This window comes from Antennarius striatus, chromosome 11 (genome assembly GCF_040054535.1).
Source record: "Antennarius striatus isolate MH-2024 chromosome 11, ASM4005453v1, whole genome shotgun sequence".
Taxonomy (NCBI): Eukaryota; Metazoa; Chordata; class Actinopteri; order Lophiiformes; family Antennariidae; genus Antennarius; species Antennarius striatus.
Genome location: NC_090786.1, coordinates 16,437,939 through 16,462,415, shown reverse-complemented (window position 1 = coordinate 16,462,415; position 24,477 = coordinate 16,437,939). Strand labels below are relative to the sequence as shown.

The 24,477-nt window shown below is 39.5% G+C and overlaps 1 protein-coding gene and 1 long non-coding RNA gene across 4 annotated transcripts; one reads left to right on the top strand and one right to left on the bottom strand.

The window, feature by feature from the left end:
- Positions 1 to 157: 157 nt before the first annotated feature.
- On the top strand, positions 158 to 22,933 carry LOC137604005 (CSC1-like protein 2). Of its 3 annotated transcripts, XM_068327919.1 has the most exons (24): positions 158 to 512; positions 7,027 to 7,249; positions 7,486 to 7,565; positions 8,866 to 8,910; positions 10,203 to 10,293; positions 10,423 to 10,460; positions 10,544 to 10,686; positions 12,641 to 12,692; positions 12,812 to 12,920; positions 13,014 to 13,084; positions 13,648 to 13,728; positions 13,852 to 13,975; positions 14,505 to 14,638; positions 15,083 to 15,220; positions 15,491 to 15,644; positions 16,320 to 16,426; positions 16,525 to 16,611; positions 16,729 to 16,794; positions 16,959 to 17,121; positions 17,341 to 17,446; positions 17,622 to 17,789; positions 17,925 to 18,040; positions 18,136 to 18,207; positions 19,154 to 22,933. In XM_068327919.1, the coding sequence occupies exons 2-24, from the start codon at positions 7,052 to 7,054 to the stop codon at positions 19,331 to 19,333; spliced, it is 2,523 nt and encodes an 840-aa protein (XP_068184020.1). In that variant the 5' UTR covers positions 158 to 512; positions 7,027 to 7,051; the 3' UTR covers positions 19,334 to 22,933. The 3 variants fall into 3 exon arrangements, with proteins under 3 accessions (XP_068184020.1, XP_068184018.1, XP_068184019.1); XM_068327917.1 differs by having other exon boundaries at positions 16,525 to 16,794; XM_068327918.1 differs by lacking the exon at positions 8,866 to 8,910 and having other exon boundaries at positions 16,525 to 16,794.
- Positions 15,264 to 17,089, bottom strand: LOC137604009 (uncharacterized). Its single transcript, XR_011037377.1, has 3 exons — positions 16,952 to 17,089; positions 16,690 to 16,834; positions 15,264 to 15,627 (listed from the first exon to the last, which is right to left on the bottom strand). It is a non-coding gene; the product is annotated as an uncharacterized lncRNA (long non-coding RNA).
- Positions 22,934 to 24,477: the final 1,544 nt, after the last annotated feature.

Here is a 24,477-nt window from a genome sequence, read left to right as displayed (position 1 = left end):
ATCTAGATACAACCGTGAGAGAAAGCACAACAGTGGATAGCGAATACACCAACCCGGTTTCTGACTTTCTGTGACGTCATCGAAACGCGCCAGGACCAAATAGAAATAGAGGAATGTAGAAGCTGTGAATGAAGACGCTATGGATATTGTCGTAATGGTCACATAGGACGGTGTTGTTTTTCTATGTGATCTACTGGTATATACGTCACACCGTAAACCTGACTGGCATCGCCTCTAGTTGAACTGGTTAGATTAGATCAATGTCTCACTGACTGCTAGACAGAACTCTGCTAGATTAGGCTTCTTTATCATTACTAACAGCTAGAATGTTCGAGTGACCTGCTCCACCTGGTTAGCTTTAGCGGCGAAGGATAAACCATTTCTTGCGGGAATACACCGACGGCCATTCGTCTCCACCTGTTATTTGTTGTGTCGATAAACTCAGCTAACATCCACATCTTAGTTGCTAGCTCACACTAGCTTTCATTTTCCGTCCCGCCGGTGATTGAAAGGTAAGATTTTGGGTGAATTATCCATAAATTGTTACTTGGTGCCAAATGTGCTCATATGTTATTCTCTGCTGTTCGTTGTCTAATGAAAAATCTAAGCTAGTTGTTGATTTAAGTAAACACATACTTTTAACAATAGCGGCTAGCTGAGGAAAAACTGAACGAGTTCTAGCAGAAGTAAGGTAAACTAATTGAGATGCTTTCCGTAATCGGTGGGAAATAGCTTCATTAAAGGACAGATTTCTGATTATTCTGATTATTAGTTATCGGGTCTGGACTGTCGATGACTGGTCAGAGCTTTGCTTTGACAGCTGAAGGTTCCATTGGTTTTCTTGACCCCAGGATATTAAACTGGTTGTCTAAATGTTGGTGAGGCGTCCTGTAAGCTCCACTCCTTCCCAAAAGCCTGAGGGTGTTTCTGCGTTTCCCCACATGAATGATAGATTTACAATTTACCATTTTGAACATTTTGTTTTTGACAAGGTTTTCAATTTTCGTGCATCGGTTTGTCTTCTCTGGATTGCAACCACACAATTTTGGCATTAGGACTTTACTACCATCAGCTGAATGGATGTCACTGTCTTACTTCAGATGAGACTAGACCTTAAACAACCCAAGGATCTGGTGCAGGAGACACCCTTGGATTCTAAAGGTGGCATTTACTTTAAATAGTTCATGATTCATTCAGTTCTGCGGACCAGTAGATGTCACTTTTGTAATTTCTTTCTTAATTTCCTGTATTCCAAGGGTGTATTATATTTATACACTGTTCTATGGCCTGATTATGAAACATCTTTACAATCTGTGATAATCAAAGCTCAGGCACAGACCAGTGGCCAATGATTTACAGGCTAATACTAACAAAGCAAGTATGTGCTTTTCTGCATTATCAGTCATCAGCATTTTAAGAACTTTTGCCATGTTTGATTTCATTGTGAGGCAGAATTCATGTTTGGAAGTATATGAAGCTGGTGTGTGAATATTGACAAATGGGACGTGACTCGTGCTGGATTGAGATCGTTGTTCATATACTGTACAGTACAAATTATTTGACAGTGGGAATAAACATTCTGGTCAGGATAAGTCAGATGTCATTGACACTTTTCTTTTAAGGTTTCACCAAATTTTTTATTTTTCTTGTTTCCACATTACCGACAAGCTAACCACCAACCCTTTGACAAAAGGAGATAATGTTGACAATAATCAGCTCAGTAAAAAGAATGTCCATCTCTTTTATCAAAATATATTTACATTGGGATATTTTTAAGCAATACTTGTAAATATCTGTCACTGGTTAGCTTTATTTTTGCTGGCAGCAAATGTTAACATTTTCACTGAAATATTAGCAGAGGTGTAGCTTTAAAAGGCTTCAGATTTCACACAATGGTTTTGTACATTCAAGGGGTGGTTGGTTGTCTGTCATTATCTGGATTGATATGAAAATGTTAAACAGAATCAGTGGAACCCAGGGTTGGCATCTAGTCTCTGTCTTGGTTAGTGTTGTGTGGTTTTTCAGTTGTGGTTTTATGTGATCTCAAGTGTTGGTGTTGCTTGACTACTGAATACACTAATTCCTAGTTAGTTTGGAAGAATTTACCAACAAAGCATGTTAAATATTTAACCTTTAACAACTGATATGGATTTAACAATGTGATTTTTCGTCAAGTTAAAGGCTTTGTCTATTTGTGTGGTTTCATATCTTACTCTCAGTTACCATTAGCAATGTTTGCATCTTAAATTGTTACAATGTGAAGAACACGCAGCTGCCTGCATAGAGTTGATTGTGTTGCAGAAATTGTATGATATTTACAATTTCTTTTTGGCCAGACATTTTGCTATGCTGATATGAGTAAATAAAAAACCCCAAACAAAACTAACCCCTTAAAAGTGCATTGAAATGAACAATAACACAAACTCTTTTGCCCTTTAAAACTGCAGTGCAAACTCACTTTTATGACACTGTCGTGCTTAAATCATGCACTGATATTGAAAACAGTTATCAACATTAAATATATACTTTTACATTTAATTTCAGTATGACTTTTCTGCCAGCTGGCTGTCACATAAAGTGCATGATATAAATAACAGAATCTCTGGATTTCAAATCTTAAGACTCAATCCAGTATTTCATCAGGGCTAAATGATATCTCTGCTAAGTAATTTTTCAAGCAAATTTCCTATTCAGGTTGTAGTTTTCAACTTTCGACAATCTTTGTAAATCAGAATCACTATAATATTCCATTATAGTTAGGGCAGCATGGTGTTGCAGTGGGTAGCACCATTGCCTCATAGAAAGAAGGTTCTGGGTTTGATTCCTTTTTGTGTAAAGTTTGTACTGTATGTTGTCCCTGTGTCTTCTGGGTTGTCTTCTGGTTCTCCAGCTTTCTCTATCGCCAAAAACATGACGCTTAGGTGAGCTGATCAATCTGAACTGATCAACTGATCCAGGGTGTACCCCACCTCTCGCCCGAAGTTCGCTGGGACAGGCTCCAGCAACACCCAAGACCAGTGTCTCCAAATTTATAAACAATTGTTTTTATAGCACTTTGAGGAGACAACGTTGGTCTTTGTGTTTTTTGGATCATACAGTATTATACAAACCGGTGAAAGCCACACTAGAAAATGCAGGAAAACCAAGAAAATGAAATTACAGATACAGAAACAGTGCAATCTTCCTCTTCTGGATCTGAAAATATACAAATCTGCTTCTAGAAATTGAGATAAGACAATATTTTTTTTGTCAAAAACATCCAAACAAAATACAGGAACACTTGACATGTGTAAATGTATGCATTTTTAATATTTCAAAGTCAACAGCATTGTCAAATCCAGTCTTCATCAAGCAAGAAAGTTTTATTATGTTATTCTGAAATTTAAATGTCCAAGAATACCAAGATTCCCACTAACAGCAAACTGACCTCACCGTTCACGTGACAGATCCTGAAAGGCCTGAATTGGAAACATGTTGTGGGACAACAGAAGGCGGACAACAGAAATGCATTTAATTTAAAAAAAAAATCAAACTTTTTCAAGAGGAATAACTAGAACCAATGCAGTCAAGGACTGCAACATCCCACGACACCCCTGAATTAAAATTTTAACCCTGACCTACTTTCATAGGTCAAAGATCAAAGCTAGTGCTCTGACCTACTGTCATTGATCAAAGAACTAGTTTTGATCTATGATCTAACTCACACTGGTTTTCCCCCTCGTCTTTCTGTCTTATGCGGTTCCTGAGTACAAAAGTTGAAATTTGACCTTGACCTACTTTTTTCGAGGTCAAGGTCATCATCTCACTCTCATTCCCTTTGTCGACTGAGTAATGTGCTTTCTATTTCATTTTTTCTATCTGCAACGGTTGTGAAGATATTTGGTGGACATACTAACGAACGAACACTGACAATCCCAATACATCGCCGCTTTGAAGCGGGATGTAATTACGAGAAGACTCGAGAAAGCTAGTGTTTTAGGACAATGAAGAACATCCAGACAGATTTTGTTGTGGCATTTTATGGCCACTGTAAATCTCTGTCGTGTGAACATGTTCTCAGGAGCACTGAGTCATGCTTTAAGCTGTGTACCAAAGCTCTAGAACACTGTCTTCACAGGTCAGGTGAAAAACTCAGCCCAGAACGCCCCCCCCCCCACCACTGAGAAACACAGAGGAGGGTAAATGATAGTATGGGGTGTTTTCTGCCTTGGTATTGGTAAGCAAAAGAGTTTTGCATCCATGCAACAAGTTGTTGAACAAATAAACACAAGAAGTAATTTATTCATAATGGTAATTTAACAACACACAGAGTGAAACCGGCCTGACAGGTCTTCAGATGTGAACCTCACAGGGATTAAATGAGCATAAACTGGTTGCCTGGTTGTGTGATCTCTGCAGTTAGAGATGAACGAAACTGCATTAATGGAATTCTGTTTTCTTTTGAAATGTACTCAGCTCATAATTATTGCTATGACATTTTCCAGCACTTGCTTATTTCACTTGTAGTTGTCATTTTAAATCAAAAACAGCAAATATTGGTTCCCATGAGTGCATGTTCAGCAAAATATTGACCTGGTTTGTTGTGCTCACTACACTGACAATGCATTGGATTTACTGTACCATGAAGTAATATAAACATACAGTGGCTTCACTTCTAGTAACTTGTATTTTGAATGTGCTTAAGTCCTCTCAAAGAGGTTTGGGTTGAATTTTAAGCAGTCTGAAGTGTGGTAATGGTCCAGGATGTGTGGCAGTGTTGTTGAAGGCAAAGGGGGTTTTGTTGTGTTTTCTTTGGTTGAGACGGGTCCATCTGAACCCAGTGGTCTCTATAAACTTATTGTTCAGCCGTTGCGTCCCTCTACAGTGATGTCACAGCATTCCAGGGCGGAAACAAATAAGTTAGTGTTCGGAAGACGAGCGGCATCGTGAATGCTGCTGGTAATAGTGGGCCGAAGGGCACAAGAACCTCGAAAAGACACTCGGCAGCATTTAGTAGAACACTTTTGTGACTTCTACATCTACTTCTGTCGGTCAGAGGGAAATATGAATGCTTGACGGTGTAGCTCTGCATAGGGACACTCTTTATTGGATGTTTTGTCATCAAGTGACTACAGGTTGAAGTGCTTGGGTGAATAATATTTCATAGAAGCGGTTGTTATGCCCTGCTACACACATCGTTGTCTGTCTGACTGGCTGACTGTGGATATTGGCCCAAGTGGTGTTTCACACACAGAAGAAAAGCCTGTTAAACCTTATGGTTATTTGATGTTAAACCACGCCTGAGCTGCAAACCAAAATAGAAATGAGAAAGGAACAGGACAAAGTAATAACTCAACAACTGTGATGCGCACAATAATAATCTTGGTGTCTGTACATAGATAAGATACTGTATAAAGTAACCCAAACCCATTTCTTCCTTTTTTTTTAAAATTTTTCATATTTGAATGCCTCTTTCTTTAAACTTGCCCTTCAAAATATTTATGAAGGTAGTGGTTGAAATTGTTTGCCTTGGAATGGGACACCGTTTGTCATTTCATCGATTGATAAGTTACATTACAGCAGCATTATTCTTTTTGGTTGAAAATTGGATAAAAGGACTGTTTGGCAAATATTATAGTACTCTGCAAGCCTGTTCTGAATAAAAAGACTGGGCAAAAGTAGGAATCTGAAAAGTGCTTGAGGATAATGGGTTGAAACAGGTTAATATTGACTTTTCTAAAGTGTGCATAACAATTATCCAATAACACATTTGTTTGAATCAACAGTAATTAGATATTCCTTCAAATTCCAAACATTTTTGCAAAGGTATATTACATTTAAGCGCTTTCACCAGAACAGTAACCTTTCATTTACAATGCCTCCTCGCTCAAAAATTGTGAACTTTTCTTCCTATTCATAGTCTATAAAATCATTACAATAATGCCATATACAACCTTTGCTGAATTGACTCAGCAGCTCCTTTAAAAACGACTTGATAGAAATACTACAGTCTACAAAGGTTTCATTGAAGGGAAAATACTGCGTTTTTCAAATGGAGGGGCTCTGAACATGTTTTGTCATATCAAACATTTCTATTAAGATGCCTCATATGAAGTTTTCCCTCATTACCTTAAGAGAACCTTAGTTTTAGGTAACTGCTTGTTGTTTCTGACTAATAAGTCTGAGACCAGAAGAGGAATATAGTAAGAGAACACAAATTTGCAAATGTAAAGCTTGTCTCAATAGGGCCACATCCGTTGAGCATGATGTGTCAGGATTATACTCCCTTCACCTAAAGGTACAGCAGAAGATAAATGACCTATTGTTTGCCCCTCTGACCCAAAGTAACATCTTATGATGATCATGCGATCCAATCACAAGTGCACTGTAAAGATGTGAAAGTACCCAAGATGCAGTGTGGTAACCATCACTCGGACTACAACTTTTTTTGCTTTTGTTTGCCTGTTTTGTTTCTGACATCTGAAAATGTGAAGGACCAAGGGCAAGTATCAAACTAGTCTAGTGTCTAGTCTAGTGCAGACAGCGTGAATGTGATTATGTCTCATCATAAGTGCTAATATTGCTATGACACATGTCTGCATTGCTGTACCTTAACAAACACTCAGCTAATCTTTGTGTGTTCAAAAGAACCCGATAAACATGAGTGACGGCTCATGATGGTTGAACATCTTGATAGTTAAGGACATGTATTCTCTTTTGGGGACAGAGGTTATATTGACTTATGACTTATGACATTCTTCATCCAACAAACAAGGAACAGAAAACGTTAAGGTCATGCATAATTGGTCATGCACGTGGAGAAAAGTAGCACCACGTGAGTCATGATGAGAGAATTGTCACGACAGAAAAATTAAACTAGGCTAATGTAATCTCTCCATTTCCTTTTGAAACTCTGACTCACTCTTGGTGATTCAGCTCTAATTCTCCTTCACAGACAAAGACTGTAGGACCAACTCTGCTCAAACAGCAATAGTAGTATCCATTAATGTGTTCAGTGTACTGTACAGTATTTCTTTTTACTTTCAGGTGTTCCAATGTGCTGCAGTGAGTGATGTACAGACCCTTAATATTAATAATGGCCATCTGGGGGGCACAAGCATGCTCCAATTCGGAGAGCTGCCCAACACTTCAGCCCAATATCACCTCCAAGGACTACTGTTACTCAGCCCGGATTCGCAGCACTGTGCTCCAGGGCTTACCTTTCGGCGGGGTGCCTACGGTTCTTGCCCTTGACTTTATGTGCTTCCTGGTGAGTCCTACAGTCAGTCAGATGGAATACCCTGACACTACCAACGTTCTTGGGTTTTTTTGGGTGTTAGTTTTCTTCACAATCATCAGAAATGGAGTAAAATATTTCCATGAGTATGTCTTTCAATGATGGACATTTTCAGACAGTGATGTAACTCTTCTCAGCACATCAGTATAATGGGAATGAAGAGACATGAGAGATGTTGGAATGGACTGTCACTATGTTTGTGCTTCCAGGTGCTGCTGTTTGTGTTCTCCTTCTTGAGAAAGGTGGCGTGGGACTATGGGCGTCTGGCCTTGGTGACAGATGCTGACAGGTAATTAATAAATCCAGACAGAAGTCCCGGCACAAAATGTGAAATATGACTTCAAATTTTAATCATGATGAGTCAAACATGTAATTTTTTATTTTAAAAAAAATTTCTCAGCATAGGTTGAAATTAGGTCAGGATTGAAGACTTTTGAGGAATTATCGTTCCTCATCTGTGGGTGGAAATTGTTTTCCGGTTTTACAAGGACGATACTCCAGACAGGAAATTGGTTTCAGTAAATGCCCTTTTAGAAGAAGAGGAACAACAGCAATATGAGAAATCCCTCAGTGGGGAAATTCTTTTTTTTCCCACTCAAGCATTTTTTTATTCAAGCATGAAAAAGTTTAATAAAACACACACACACACACACACACACACACACACACACACACACACACACACACACACACACACACACACACACACACTTTTGGAAATGAAGGAATGTGCAGCCCTGATAAAGTTTTGGTTTGCTGCCTTGCTCAAGGGCACCTTGGCAGCGCCTAGGAGATGAACTGGCTCTTCTTCAACAACCAGTCTGCTCTCTGTGGCTCATGCTGGACTTTAACTTGCTACCCACCAGTTCCCAAGCCGAGTCCCTGCATACTGAGATAATGTCAAAAATGCACCGTGATAATTTCATCCTTCGTCTCTTGTTGAATAACTTCTCATCATGGGTCAGAAACACCGGCTTGTTGTTTGAATTAGTCTGAGACAAAGGAATAAAAATCCTATCATAAGAAACCATCGTTTCAACATGTCTCCAGATGCGACAGTGCTGAGTCAGATCTTAGCCAGACGTCTTTGTGAACCCTGGGCAGTGTGTGACACAGTGCTCTATTACCTACATCCCTCTGCTGTGTTTGTGTGATGTTGCAGTTTCTCTGTTGTTACAGCTGCATGTGAGCAGAGTGATCGCAGCATAGCGGGAGGATGGGAACCAAGTGGCAATAAAAAGACACTTTTGTAACAGACAGGAAATGTACCTTGGTGTCATATGACAATTCACTTAAGACCAGTCTGTCTTAACTTCCTGTACATTAGTAAAATGCAATCCTTGTAATGCCAGAATACAGAATGCAACCTTACTGATGAGTTTTTAATCCTTTGTTGGGTATAAACGGTGTCTGTTGTTGTTCCAGATATATAAGCCGCAGATCTCAAATGTAATGAAATAAAGTGTTATCATCTCACCGGCCATTACTATTTCCCTGGCTGGATAACGTCTACCAAGATGGGCAGAGACCTTCGTTGTTAGTGCTGTGGCTCGCTCCCTCTTAACCAAGATTTGTTTTGCTCTTTTCAGCAGAAGAATGGATCAACTATACAGTCGCCTGGATGATCAGGAATAGTATGTTATCTCCCCCTGTCATAGACTAATTGCGTTTTCCTTCTTTTTCCTCTTCCCTTTCATACAAGCTAACTCATGACTCTTTCCACACTGCCCAGCTGCTGTGGGTCTCAGCCTGTTCTTCATTCTTGATAGTTTAGTTTTTTCCCCTCCTCCTCCAGGAGTTTTCCGGTGCCAGCTTCGTGATTATTTTCACTATTTGTTACGCCTATGTCTCTGCTGTTGGGTGTCCCTGTCACTGCCCTAATCAGATCTGTGTGTGCTAATCTAATCTTGACCTCGTTATGAAGCATGGACTTCTTCTCTCTGAGCACACTGCATGAGCTGCACAGACAGGATGCATACAGAAAGAGGTAATGCTTCCCTGATCTGTTGTGATTGTAAGCAGGCCCCAACATGGTGTACTTCCAGTATATCCATTGTACTAGAGCTGAGATGAGCCATTCCAATTCCAACTTCTCACAGGAATGAGTGAGAGGACTGTGGGTGGATTACATCCCCCGGTCCCTCCTTGTACCCGTTGAAGCCTTATGGCCGTGTCCGACCTAATCCACTCTTGTGGTAGTGAACACCACCAAACACAAGTAGTTTAAGTAAATTAGTCACACCAAATTGTTCGTAGGTGTCAGTGTGAGCATGAGTGGATGTAGGTCTTTCATGTGTCCCAGCGATGAGCTGGCTTCTTACCTGGGATGTACCCTGCCTGTAGCCCATAGTCAGCTGAGGTAGGTTCCAGCAGACCCGTGATCCACTGGGCAGATAAACAGCTGGAGACGAGATGATCGCAATCGTCTCGTCTACAGGAAGATGAATGGATAGACGATCTCCATGTTTTTAAATGCCTGAGGATATGGGGCTTTGCTGGATAAACTTCATTAACCCACCACTTGATGATTCCTGGGTTTGTACCGTTTCCTCTGTGATTGTTCTTTCCTGTAGATGTTTGCCTAATCCTTTATTCCGACCACTCCCCTGACAGTGACTGTGTATACGACATTTGTAATGTGGGAGCTTTCCTTCTAAGATTTGCATGAAATGTGGCTGCAGAGATTGTTCCTGAGGTTGATTGGTTTACCCATCCAAAGTCCTGTGTTTGGTCAAACAGGATGAACAGTGAAGAATCTCTGACGCTTATTTCAGTGCAAGAGTTTGTGTTTGTCTTGTCAACTTCAACAAACAAACTAATGATAATCGAAGTGTCCTAAAACTAACATCCTCTTCCTGGTAAAGTGATGATGTTGCACTAGTTGTCTTTTTGCATAATGAAAATATGTGCCATTTCCTGCATACAGTGTGGCGTCTACCGTGACATCAGATACACCAGAACGCTATGAGCGTCTTACTTCAGTTTCCAGCTCTGTAGACATTGACCAGAGAGACACAGTAAGTATGCCTTTATTTGTTTTAACGGGAAAATATGAGAAAATATGTTCTTCACTTTGCCCATTGAGAATTGCAGCATGTTGCATGTGATAAGTGGTACCATATAACACATTCAGGGCTTCTTTTTAGGGCTTCTGCTCCTGGCTAACTGCCATTTTCCGCATAAAGTAAGTCAAATTAAAACTGGTCGAGCTGTCATTAACTGGATATTTTTGTCATCTTCAAACACACTGAAAGGTCTTTGTTGTAGGGATGACGAGATCAGGGAGAAGTGCGGTGAAGATGCAGTGCATTTCTTGTCTTTTCAACGTCACATCATTGGCCTGTTAGTCGTGGTGGGTGTGCTTTCTGTCGGCATTATCTTGCCTGTCAACTTCTCAGGAAACCTACTTGGTGAGTCCATTTGAAGCTATGTTTGTGTTGGTTTTTGCTTATAAGGCTTTTTTAAAAAATATATAAATGGGTTATTCCTCAATTTTATTTTTTTTACTTGCGAAGTTATGAACAAAAATCTTTTTCTAGAACGTGGGCTCAAATAATTGTGGATACAGAGCTGGTTAACTTGTATTGTCATAATAAAATTAGATTTTTACACAATTTAAAATATGTAAAATGAAACAAAACAATAAAATAATGTACAGTGGAGGGGGAGGCAAAAATCTCATTGAGCTTATTTAAAGCATCCATCTACATGTAATTATTATTGCGCAATGTTATTTTAAAAAAAATAAACATTTTAAAGACTGAACGTTATGACTGCATTAATTGATTTTTTTGTCAAAACATGTACAACAGGAATTCTACAAACAAGTACTTCTGAAGAAAAACAAAAAAACATGACTTTTCTGCCAAGGTCGGTTGTGAAAGTTTTCTACAGTTATTGAAGTAAAACCTTCAATTACTGGAAAAACACTTCTGAGAAGATCCATTTAACCTCAACTGATCAGCAATAATTAAGTTAGAAAAAAGAATTGACTGACCCATCAAGAAATCCCTCCCTTTCTGACGTGGTCGCTTTTGATAATCAATACATATTGTATCTTTGGGGGGAGGAGATCACAAAGGTCAACAAAAACAAGTTCAAATCCGATCCTTGAATGACGAATGTGGAAGAACCAAATAGATTGTTCCCATAAAAACATTCAGGATTGTTAGAAGAAAATTAAAAATATGTCAGATCTGACTCCTTACCGCTTCATAAACTAAAATTAGCAGCACATTTTATTTCGAACATATGAGCATTCTGTGAAGCGTCCCTTTGCGGGATTATCTTGCATTCACGCTACAATAGCAGCCAGCATGCAGATAACCCTTATAACGTCACCATAACACACAACAGTTACAACAGACTGGTCGACTGGTTTGACTTGATTATAACCTCATTTTGAAGTCCTTTCCACGTAAGAAATAATGTCAGCTTGATATTTAATGTTTGTCAAACCTGCTCTATGCTGACATGTATAAGCAAAGCCTTCACAAAACATGCCATTAGTGGCAGGATTTACCCGATTATTGATGAAACAACCAAACAAGTAACCAAGGATAGATCTCATCTCAGTACATTTCAACCTTGTTTGAGTGTTTCATTCAGCAAAATAAACCATTGATTGATGGATACTGAGCAGTTATAAAAAAGCAATTAAATTGTCATCCAAACATCTTTTGTTGCATTTTACAGACAACAAAAAATTCTTGCCAGATGGGAAAAGCCGTTTTATAACTTAGTACCCTTAACTCCTGAATAGGCAACTCTGCAAGTGAGACAATTAAGAGAATGAAGAGCTGAAGGTCGGTGAGTTGAGTTAAAGGTAGAATTGTGAAGTTTCTTAGAAGGATTGAATTGCTCAAAAAATATTTTTCCCTTAAACTAAATCATAAATGGAAACATACTGGAAGAATATTGATGTCATGAATGGTAAGAATCTGAGGTCTCTATAGGAGCTAATAGAGAGCAGATAAACTATGTGATTCTGATTGGTTTTTATCCTTGCCCACTTGGAAAGTACAAAGATTTTGGAAGACTGTAAGGAATGAAATGACATGAAAGCTGTGGACAAATTGTTATAGTATGAAAGATATAAATAAACTTAACTATACCAACAAATTAGAGGACAATTTACAGTGACTAGATAACTTTCTCTTTATAATTCAATCAGAAATAAATATTCTGAGTTCTAGGTAAGGTTTAAGTTATTTTGTGTCCAGTTAAATATTATAAAGTGATCAAATTAATGTGCTAAATGGATTATACTTTGGTTTTGAAACATTTGTTTATTTGTCAGCCCAACTGAGGTGCAAGTGAAGGGTGTTCTGTTGACTGACAGGTGAATTTTTGTTTTCTTCACAGAAAACGATGCATACAGATTTGGGCGAACCACAATTGCCAATCTGGATGCAGAGTGAGTAAATGTCATGCTCCCGGTTTATTATATAGCCTGCGTTATACTTTGAAATCTCTTGTTTAGTCATTGTTTTTCAATGCTGTCACTACATCATTTTTTCCCCATCGTCATTCCAGTAATACACTACTGTGGCTGCATACCACCTTTGCATTTCTCTATCTGTTACTGACTGTGTACAGCATGAGACGGCACACTTCCAAGATGCATTACAAGGAGGATGATCTGGTGGGTAACATGAATCTTTTGTACACACGTTGTACACACATACAGTAGGTCTTACTAACTTCAGTAATTCATTTCTTCTTAATTTCCATGCAGGTGAAACGCACTTTATTTGTCAATGGAATCTCCAAATATGCTGAGGAGTCTGAGATTAAGCAACACTTTGAGTAAGCACTCCTAGTATCACTGGCATCCCGGCTCCACAATTAAAAATATTGTCAATGCTTGACTGCGTCCGTCCGTTTCAGTGGTGATAAAACACGACTCTGTCCACATGTGTTAGCTGTGCAGTAAATTGATGCGGGGTATGGAAGCCATGGCCCCTCCTGCTAAAAGGGTTTTTCTGGTCCTGGCCCATGAGGCTGAGATCATACAATGACAGGCTTATATTGGTAATTGTCCATAATGGAAACCAGATGAACACAATCATGTAGGTCATGTGCCAAACAGGTCAAAGACTGATAACTGTTTGTCTTAACTCCTAGTCAGACAAAAAATTCTAACAAATCTCGTCTTCACTGCTGCTCTGAAAGAAGGCCTCCTCTCAAACAAAGAAACATCTTGTTCCAGTGCTGTCTTCCGATTTTGGGTCGTGCTAATGTTATTTTCACATGAGAGATACCATGTAGTATAATTAAAATTGGTCGTCTTTGTTACTGTATTATGTCCACATATGTGCGTTTTCTGACTTTGGAGTTGACTTTCTCCATTTCATGCCCTTCTTTCAAAGGCAGGCGTACGAAAACTGCAACGTACTGGAAGCTCGGATCTGTTACAATGTGGCCAGGCTCATGTATCTCAACTCTGAGAGGTAACAATGCTTTCATTAGAAGTGTCTGACTTTGTTCTTCTGACCTTTTGGGGTCTTCTTGTGGTGATTGGTTTCAGTACCTAAATAAGCGTGAGCCTGACGCAGCTGATGTTTTGTATTCAGGAAGAAAGCAGAGCGCAGCAAGAAGTTCTTCATTGACCTCCAGAGCAAGGAGCATATCTCCACAATGATCAATACAAAACCCTGTGGACACCTTTGCTGTTGCATCATCAAAGGCTGTGAAGAGGTCAGACTGATATGTGTGCCATAAATTTATGTCAAAAAGACAATCCTGGGTCAAATATAAGCCTTTTGTTAATGTTGCTGAGGTCTTATGGTCACGTCTTGTTTTTTGATATATTTTTTGGAATCTACAAAACACAATGAGTACAAACCCCACAAAGTTATAAACCAAGACATTTAAACTAAATTCGAAATGTGTACTTAAAAATCTCACACAAATCTGAATTTAACACTAATAAATACAATATAAATGAAACATCATTCAACATACAACATAAAGAGTCTTCCTACTTACTTACTTACTAAATTTTTTTTAATTGTGTAATGATGGGGATTTTTTAAATGCAATTATCACTCGTAAAAAGCCAAGGTTCCATTTGATGTTCACATGGTTCCTTGGAGTTTATCATACAGTTCAAAAAGGTATAAAAAATAAAATAATAATCTGCAAAAGTGACTCCAATGTACCACAATGACAACAGGGTCGTAATAAACATACAACAGAATGACTTTGATTTCCATGTTGTTCACAGGAAGAGGCAGTGAGGTACTACACCAAGCTGGAATCACAACTAAAAGAGGACTACAGGAAGGAGAGAGAAAAGGTTAACAAGAAGCCCTTAGGAATGGCGTTTGTCACCTTCCAGAATGAGTCAATGACCGCCATGTAAGTTTCCTTAAAATTTGTATAGTTGGCCAACATTCACATTTTTTAGTCAATTTTATATTAGTCAATATACTAACTCCTTTTTATGGCAGATATTGATAACAGCAGTTAATAATGACATTTTTTTGTTATTTTAAAAAGTTCCCAACCTGTAGTCTGAAGATTCTGAGGGTCAGAGAGGCAAAATGTGTAATTTAATATTCAAAATATTAATATTAATACTAAGTTGTTGTTTTTTTGCATCAAAACCTATATACATTGAGCCCTTAAAAAGACACATTACAAATAACAGCAACATTCATTGACTAATCTTTTCCCGTTATCCTAATTTATCTATTTAAAAAAATATTGTGCATTTTGTGACAATTTGTGATGTTGATTTTGAATTTCTGGAAAATGTAGCTGTTGATCCACTCTAATGTCTGGATGGATGTTTCTTTTCAGAATTCTGAAAGACTTTAATGCTTGCAAGTGTAAAGGTTGTCACTGTCGCCAGGAGCCCAAGAGCTCTCAGTTCAGTGCGAAGCTCTACACACACAACTGGACCGTCAGCTACGCTCCTGATCCACAAAATGTCTACTGGTAAGAACACATTCATGGCCAAAAACTGGACAAATTTCCCCTTGATTTACTTATTTTATTTATTAGATGATTACAGATTTTGACAGGTTAAAGTTGCACTGCACATACTGATTATTAATACTTGTAATGTCAAGCTGAGTGACAATTAAACTTGAATCCACTCCACTTGATGTGTTTTGACCTTCAGAATCAGTTCACTCTCCAACTGTGTCAATAGCAGCAGGTCTTTGCTCAGCGTCAAGTAACCTCTGCGTGGCCTGTTTCCCACAGGGAGCATCTGTCAGTGGGAGGATTCTCCTGGTGGATCCGCTGCATGGTCATCAACACTGTCCTCTTCCTTCTCCTCTTCTTCCTCACCACCCCGGCCATCATTATCTCCACCATGGACAAGTTCAATGTTACAAAACCTGTTGAGTACTTAAATGTAAGTGCTGAACATAAGGGATTGTTTTTTTATGGTTTCTTTTATGAAATGAGTTCATGTCAGGTGGGTTTATTGTTTCCAAACGGATTTTTTGAAGAGGCTTCACCACTGGTTCCATGGTATTTTCAGAGAAGTGGGCAAGAAGCAGTAGAAAGATTAAAAAAACTGTATGTGGAGGTCAACTGGCCTCCTCGATGTGTTCTCTTCAAAGGAATCTCATTGGTCCTTCAGTCCTGCCCCAACATGTTTGATCTCCTGTTTTTTGCCAATGCGTATGGCAAAGCATCTTCTGGCTTTTCTTACAAGTTCACGTAACTTTATTCAACAAGAAACCAGGCAAGGCAGTAGCAGATTTTTGATGCACATTTAATCAGAACTGTCTAGTTTTACGAATGTAATTTGAGTTTCTCAGCTGCTCCTCTCTCAGCTGGGCACACAGAGGGTCGTGTCTCTGTTCAACTTCTGTACTCCTCATAGAGGAATGCACACACACAAAATACGGAACGACACTGTCCTTGAACCCAGCAGAACACGGACTTCTGGATACAATACATGGAGGGAAGTTCAGTATGAACTGTGGCGTAGGATTCAAAATAATCCTAGAATTCCAATCGGCAAAGGCATTCACCTTTATTTGACTGTTTCTTGACACAATGTGTCTGATCTGTCCTTCAGAATCCCATCATCACCCAGTTCTTCCCCACCCTCCTGCTGTGGTCCTTCTCCGCCTTACTTCCTACCATTGTCTACTACTCGGCTTTTTTTGAAGCCCATTGGACTCGGTTTGTTTTACACTGCTGCAGTCATTTTCATTTAATTTACGTTTTAGCTGTTTGTATGTGTTGTATTGAGTGTGTGGATATTTCCTTTGCTCTTACAGGTCTGGAGAAAACAGGACCACAATGCATAAATGCTACACTTTCCTGATCTTCATGGTTTTGTTGCTGCCCTCCCTAGGGCTCAGCAGGTATAGGATGTTTTTGTTTTCTGCCCGTCACCACAATAGGATGCAAAGCTGTACACTAGTACGTTATTGTCAACCTACATGTTTCACCAGATTAATTTTTTCCTTTTATCATTGCAGTCTGGATGTTTTTTTCCGCTGGCTTTTTGACAAAAGATTCTTGGCAGATGCGAAAGTCAGATTTGAGTGAGTCGCATCATTTTGTGGGTGTTCACATACAAGCCTGCTGCAATCAGAAAGAAGCAGAAATGAATGAAATGTATAGGATGTAAACATAGTTCTTCCTACAGAAAATACACATTTTAAAAATTTTTGCAAATTCCAACAACAATGTCGCTCTTACTTTTTAGGTGTGTCTTCCTTCCTGACAACGGTGCCTTCTTTGTCAACTATGTCATCGCGTCCGCCTTTATCGGTAATGCCATGGACCTGCTAAGGATCCCCGGGCTGCTTATGTACATGATCCGTCTCTGTCTGGCTCGCTCTGCGGCAGAGAGGAGGAACGTTAAGAGGGTGAGTGTTTCCCCCTCTCAGCAAGACACATTCTTTCATGTGACCCACGGTCAAGGCTTAATAGCTGGTTGTAACTCATCATGAACATGTGCTCGAGAACTGGATGGTGAACAAATTATTTGATTGTGGTGAACAGATAACCTCCAGTTACACAGCATTGGTTTCAATAGATATTGATATGCTTGCTTTTTTTAACTTATTTTCATAATTTCTTCACAGCACCAAGCCTACGAGTTCCAGTTTGGGGCGGCTTATGCCTGGATGATGTGCGTCTTCACTGTGGTTATGACATATAGCATCACCTGTCCGATCATTGTCCCTTTTGGTGAGTGCTGATGGGTCTCTGCTGTTTCATTTAAAGATCCTGTGTTGATAGATTGAATGTGGGATGAATATAGATAAAGTAAGGAGAACTACTGGCTCTGTTCTGTGTGGAGAAGCTTATCTGCTCAAGTAATTGGATTAATTCCACAAATTTTTTCATTTCCAAATCTCTGCAGGGCTGATGTACATGTTACTAAAACACCTAGCCGACAGGTACAACATGTACTATGCATATCTGCCATCCAAACTTGACAAGAAGATCCACTCTGGAGCTGTCAACCAAGTGGTGGCCGCTCCTATTCTTTGTCTCTTCTGGCTTCTGTTCTTCTCCATTGTTCGCTCTGGTAAGATAAGTGCGCCATCTACAGTCTGTTTATGTCCTTACACTTGGTCTAATTTATTTACTCTGTTTCTTCCACTTTAAAACTGTAAGAACATTCAAGTGTTAAACGATTGACCCCCCGCTTTCTTTCATTCAGGCTTTTCAGCTGGAACATCCATGTTCACATTGGTAGTTTTGATCATCACGATCATTATCTGCCTCTCTCATGTCTGCTTTGGACATTTTAAGTATCTCAGCGCTCATAACTACAAGGTAATAAGGTCTCTACTCATGTCGGCATATAACTCATATTGTCTAAATCCACCATTGTTTCAGCTGCTCATATTAAACCACATTTTCTATCCTAGATCGACACACAGGATGTGGAGGGATTGGAGAATGGGCGCTCGGTGTGCACCTCTGCCGCCAACAAGGCAGCCGTATGTATTCTGTCCTGTTTTTTTTATAGCAATGTGTTCCTGAAGAGCATTTGGACGTGCCGAATCACGTTGGGTCAGCCATTGGATGAAAATCATATCAGTAGATCATATATAGGAGATAAAATTCAGGAAACACTACCCTTGGACATGGGGTAAAGCATGGGAAATAATAAGATGAATGAAACATATTGTAGAGGGTTGCTAACAAACGTGACTCAAGTCTTCATAAATCGTAACGCCATAGGTTTTCATAGGCAGGCGTGATATATATCATGGTTTTCTCAGCAACAGTTCCCTAATCCAATCTTTCATGCAAGAGCCTAGTGCACTTGCTCAATACCAAGCCACCTGTCACAAGGAAGGTCCAGTGAATGTTTCAGCATATAATTGTCCCTCATCGCTCGACCCTCCTTGTTAGTCATCTTGGCTTCACTGGTACCGCATTAGCTCTTTTATTAACAAACATGTTGCTCGAGGGCACATTTTCTGTTTCATCCATCTTTTCATTCCTCTGATGGATCAAGTTGGTTGTTTTCCTTCTTCTTAATGTCAGAACACTATATGTTGATATCTCTTCTAAACCATTAAGGTTTTTAAAGAAAACAATTTAAGCAAACGTTGGAGCCTTCTTCAACATATACATGGGTGTCCTGCTTTGTCTTTCTTGCCTCATTTTAAAATCTTTTTTTTTTTTTTTGGCGTCAGTCTTTGCAAACATACTTCCAGTAGTAAGCCTTTTTTTTAACATTCCACAAAATACCCACCAGTTTAAAAAAAATTAAGTCTTTTGAGGTTCTATCATAAAGTTGTCAGACAGAGTCAAAATTACGCCTCATCTTCTTGAAGGCAGAACAGGTAAACAACAATTTGTTTTCAGGATGTTTGGTTCTGAAATTTAATGTAGGTATCTTAGTTTAACTTTGTATTTTTATTTTTTCTCCTACAGCAAATGTATATTGCTCAGGTACTTCAAGATCCAAATTTAGAGGAGGCTGGTTCAGGCAGTGGTGAAGATGATGGACAAGGATCTTCACAGGACGAGGAAATAATCAACGTAGAAAATCGCCTGAATGAAGATTTCCGGTCCGGGGAGGAGAGCCTGATTGATAATGAAGTGAGGAACTGATACTGCTTGGACCCGGAATCAATTCCTCCAAATTTAACTTGAGGAGTGCACTGAATTGAGCAAGGAACTGAACAGGACCAGTTCTCCAAAGCATCTCAACCGCTATGAAGCAACACTAATATAAGCACACTGTCTGTTAAGGATTGAATGGACTGTTGCCTATGAACCCTTCGTTGGGTCTTTTTTCTGTCAGTGTTGTCTGTCTGTACACCGACAGAGGAAATCTACAGTCAAAGCAAGGACGAAAGCTTCCTACTGGCCCAACGTATGTGAGGCATACCTGAAAGTACTTCGCATAGACCCAGACTCATAACAAAAAAGACAAACTGCACAAGAAGTATGATTTGCCTTCTTTTGTTAAGGGAATGATATTCTAACCTTATTTCCTTAACATTATTGCACTTGAAAGAAAGGATCTCACCTTCAAGCTGAAGTTCCATGAAGGTACTGTACAGCACACCCTCAAGTTCAAGGTGCAAAGAGTTCCATGTAATCCTTAGTAACTGTAACTGTTTGCATGAATGTACTTTATTCCGTTGAACATGCAGCTGTTGTGAGAGGGACAGCACCACCAAGAGAGTTGGTCAGTGCAGTTGTAATGGTCATTCAAAAACTCTCTGTAAAAAGAAACGTTAAACCATGGCTAATAACACTCCTGGATTCTTTGACACTGCACAGGTAAAAAACTCTGGACTGTAAAAAAAAAAAAAAAAAAAAAAGTCTTTTTGGATATTATTTATTTTTAAGACATTAAGCTTGAAACACCCCTAAACTGTGGAAGAAGATAATTCATATCTTGGCACACTACTTTGATTATGGTAATTCTCAGCATTTTGGGCAGTCTGAGCGTCAGTCAGGACGTGTTCTTTGGACTGCTGCTGCTGAAGCTGCCTCCAGCAGGGGAACCTCCTCGCTCAGCTGCTGCACGAAGACTGGCAGCCAGGAGCCTGCTGGTCCGTTGCTCAGGATGGAGGAAAAAGGCCTTTTTGGGGGTTTTTGAGGTCAGTTTCAGATGACATTTTTTGCGATTGGTTCTCCTTGTCTGTTTGCTTTTGGGTTTTTATTTTTTTCCCCATGTGTTTACATCTTTAATGTAGAAATTGTCAGTTAGCTTTCTGTTTGAGTGGGTAATGTACTCTGCCCCAAATCTTTTTCAGTGTTAACCTTTATGTAGATACTGCACCACAAAGGTAGTGTATTTTAGGTTTTTTCCAGGACTGAGTGCTGATTTGTTCATTTACTAAGCCTGTGCTGATTTAGTGATGGCTGTCACGATCATACATTTTTCCATCCATCCATCCGGTTTGTTGAAAACAAGAAAACCGTAATCGTCTCTGCAGCCACTTTTCCGCTTTTTGTAACAAGAGTCAAGATTGAACCTATCCCAGCTGACTACGGGTAAGAGGTGGGGTACATTCCAGATGAATCGCCAGTGCATCATGGAGCCACACGAAAGACGACCACTCAAGCACACACTGGTACCTACAGACAATTTGGTGTGACGGCTCACTTTAAGCTTTGGGGATGGGAGGAGGTTTGAGAACACAAACAGGGGGAGGACATACAAACCACACACACAAAGGAATCAAACCTGCAACTTCCTTGCGGTGAGGCAACTGGGCTATCGTACTGTCCTCATGAAATTTTTGTCAGAAAAAAAATTAATAAGTGAGGTTCAGGATTTATCTTCTGTTGTTTCCCACTTTTATAGTGTAAATGGTATAATTCAGTAGTTCATTGAATGCAAATGGGTATGTTTCTGTTTCTTGTACATTAAGTGGTTTTTGGGTTTTTTTCTTTTTTCGTTTGACTTAAAATCCAACAAACGGTTACGGCATCCTGTGGTTTTCCCATTATATGATCCTCAAAATAGGGCAGCATGATGGCACAGCAGGTACCACTGTTGCCTCACAGGAAGAAGGTCCCGGGTCCCCCCGGGTCTGAGTGGGGTTCGGTGTGGGTTCTCAGACTTCCTCCTCCCACCACCAAAATCATGCAACTTAGGTGAATTGAACGCACTAACGTATCCGTTTATGTTAGTGTGAACGTTTGTGTATTTGTGATGACCTGGTGACTCTTCCAGTGTGTACCCCACCTCCCACTTGGAGCCAGTTGGGTTGGCATAACTCACAACCCACATTTTGGATAATCCCCCGATGAATGAAGAAGATGAATGAATACAGTAAATACAAATACAGTAATTGTAAACAAGTTATTGATCATGTAATACATGTGACAGCCGGTGGTGATGTATCAACTTGTATGCTGCACTGATTAAGAGTCACACTAGTGTATGACGTCCGGAACTGTTTTAACATTACTACTATGCCTCTCTCTCCCCACTGAAATCAAAATATCCTCTCTATGAATTATTAAGGAAATTATAAATATATCCAACAAAGTATAATTTCCACTTCCAGGTCAAATTGTAATTATTGTAAGGGTTCTGTTACAGATTAAATGTTTCACATAGTCCTTATATTCTCACTCTTAATTCCCACTTCATGTCACGCAAACAAAAATATGTACTTCATAAACATCAAAGAACAAATAATATTGTCAAAGAGTGCCCACTCATTTTGTCATGTGTCTTTTTATTTTTGTCTTCAGCAAGACAACACTATTAGCTACCGCTTAAAAACATGTAAAGGTTGTTGGTAAAGGATGCAACATTTTGAAAACACAGTACTGAGTCTGAACTCTGGGTAAAAGATGTACTATTAATATACATAATTCTAAGCATATATTTGTCCATTTCCTTAGAGAACCCTTGAGGAAAATGTTCACTATTCTCACTTCCACTTATATGAATGACAGAGAAGGGCACATCCCCTGTGGCTGCGATGATAACGGTATTTTGGGACCACATTTTCGTTTGTTATGTTGCCTAAAAGAAAAAAAACATCACACCTTTTGCATGTAGTGATCCTTCTCGCCATGATAAGGTAATTTTAAAGAATATTTATACCTCATAATTTTTTTATGTCTTACATGTCTCGAACTCTGAATGTGTCCTGTCAAAATACAATATATTGTCTGGCTCTGTGAGAAAACCTCATCATGTTTAACAACAGCCAATGCTTAAATGCTGAATGTAGTATAAGTCTAACTTCTGTTAAGATGAAAATGGATTGTGTGTTAATGTGACTGCCATATTTAAGCATCTACAAGTAACTGTATAAATGCTAACCCGAAATTGAATGCTTTACACCATAATGAACCTGACTGCTGTCCCGTCCCGTCTCATTTCATTTGGAAATAGAACTTTTTCAGTGTGAACACTGTAATGAATGTGCTTATTGCTTAATATATAAATCACTGTACGAGTTCAGTAGGCAGCAGGACTCACAGTTAACAGCTACGAAGTTCTAATTTTGTTTCTACAGTTTATTCACAGTGAATAATGTGGGATATTCAACACTGTGCACAGTTGGAATAGGTCTATGTATGTGCTTTGTTGTTATATCCTGTTTTAGTTTTCTGGATGAATAGAATGACATCACAGCATTTGACCCAGCCATTTGATTATTTCCAAGATCCTTTTTGTCATTAACAGTGAATCCCCACCTTTCCCTCCAGGTCGTTGAACAATAAATCCACTTCAAAAAAGTTTGTTGGCCATCTTTATTTCCTCTAATAATATGTAACTTTTGAAGTATTGTATAAATTATTACTTAAGTAATCAAAACTACAACTTCTCAAATCAATACTTCTCTGAGCTGATACAGCCTTTTTTTTGCCTGCACCCCTTTGCAATTTTAATTAGAATCACACCAAATTTTAGTTGACGTGAAAAAAGTGGCAGTGCTACATAGTAGTGTAGCACTGGTGAGATTTTATCATTGGGCTGCTATGTGATCAAAACAAATCAGTGGACAGCTCCTCTGAGAGCTACAAAGAATAAGAAATCTAAATATGAAAGACAAAAGTTTCATAATGGGACCCAAACATGTATACGAACACGAGTGTTTACAAAGAGACATATTGGACACATTTGTTGTCCAAAAATTTAGTTATTTTACTGCATGTGTGTAGAATCTGTTAGACTTCATGGACCTGTGCTTACATCCAGAGGACAGCAGAGGGAGCAGGTTGCTGCAGGGATGAATAAGTCCTGAATTACTCCCTGTAGGCAGAGTGATTGTGATAGTGATATATTGTTATATATATATATATATATATATATATATGTCCCTCTCACCCTTGTGGGGCCTGGAAGTCTGAGGGTTCTGCACAGTATCTTAGCTGTTCCTAGGACTGCGCTCTTCTGGACTGAGGCTTCAGATGTTGTTCCAGGAATATGCTGGAGCCACTCTTCAAGTTTGGGGGTCACTGCCCCAAGTGCTCCCACTACCACGGATGACCACATTAACCTTGACTTTCCACATCTGTTCCAGCTGTTCTTTCAACCCTTGATACTTCTCAATCTTTTTGTGTTCCTTCTTCCTGATGTTAGCATCAGCTGGAATCGCCACATCTATCACCACTGCTCTCTTCTGCTCTTTGTCCATCACCACTATGTCCAGTTTGTTAGCCAGTGTCCCATCCCTTAGCAGCTGGTTCATCTGTGCTGCTAGATGCTCATGGAGTGCTGTCAGCTTCTTTAGCCAGTATGTATGGATCATATCCGGGCCCGGTGCTGACCAACTCTTCATCTTTGACACTCTTTCTTGAATGTCTGCCATTGAGATGGTTACTGGTTCTTGTTCTGGGAGGCAGCTGTGGTCAGTCCTCAGGTCCACTAGCAACTGGGCATCGGTGTTGTGTGATGCTTCTCTTTCCCATATGCCCTTCCAGTATTTCTCCTCCTCAGCTCTTGGTGGGTCTGGCTGGATGTTATTTCCCTGCCACTGAGAGTACACCTTTGCTGGTTGAGTGGAGAAAGTCTTGTTTATTCTCCTGGCCTCAATCTCCTTGGTGTATCGCTTCAGTCGGGTAGCCAGAGCCGTTAGTCTCTGTTTGGCAGTTTTGAGTGTTTCAGGTATGGAGACCTTGCTGTATTTCCTGGGTACCCCTTTATTCACCATGTTCCCCTTCTGTAGCTCAGCTGGCTGGCTGACTTCTCTCCGTGTCGCCTTTATCTTGGCCTCTAACCGTCTCTTCCATGGAGGGTATTGTTTGTTTTGCCCTGTGTTGATCTTATA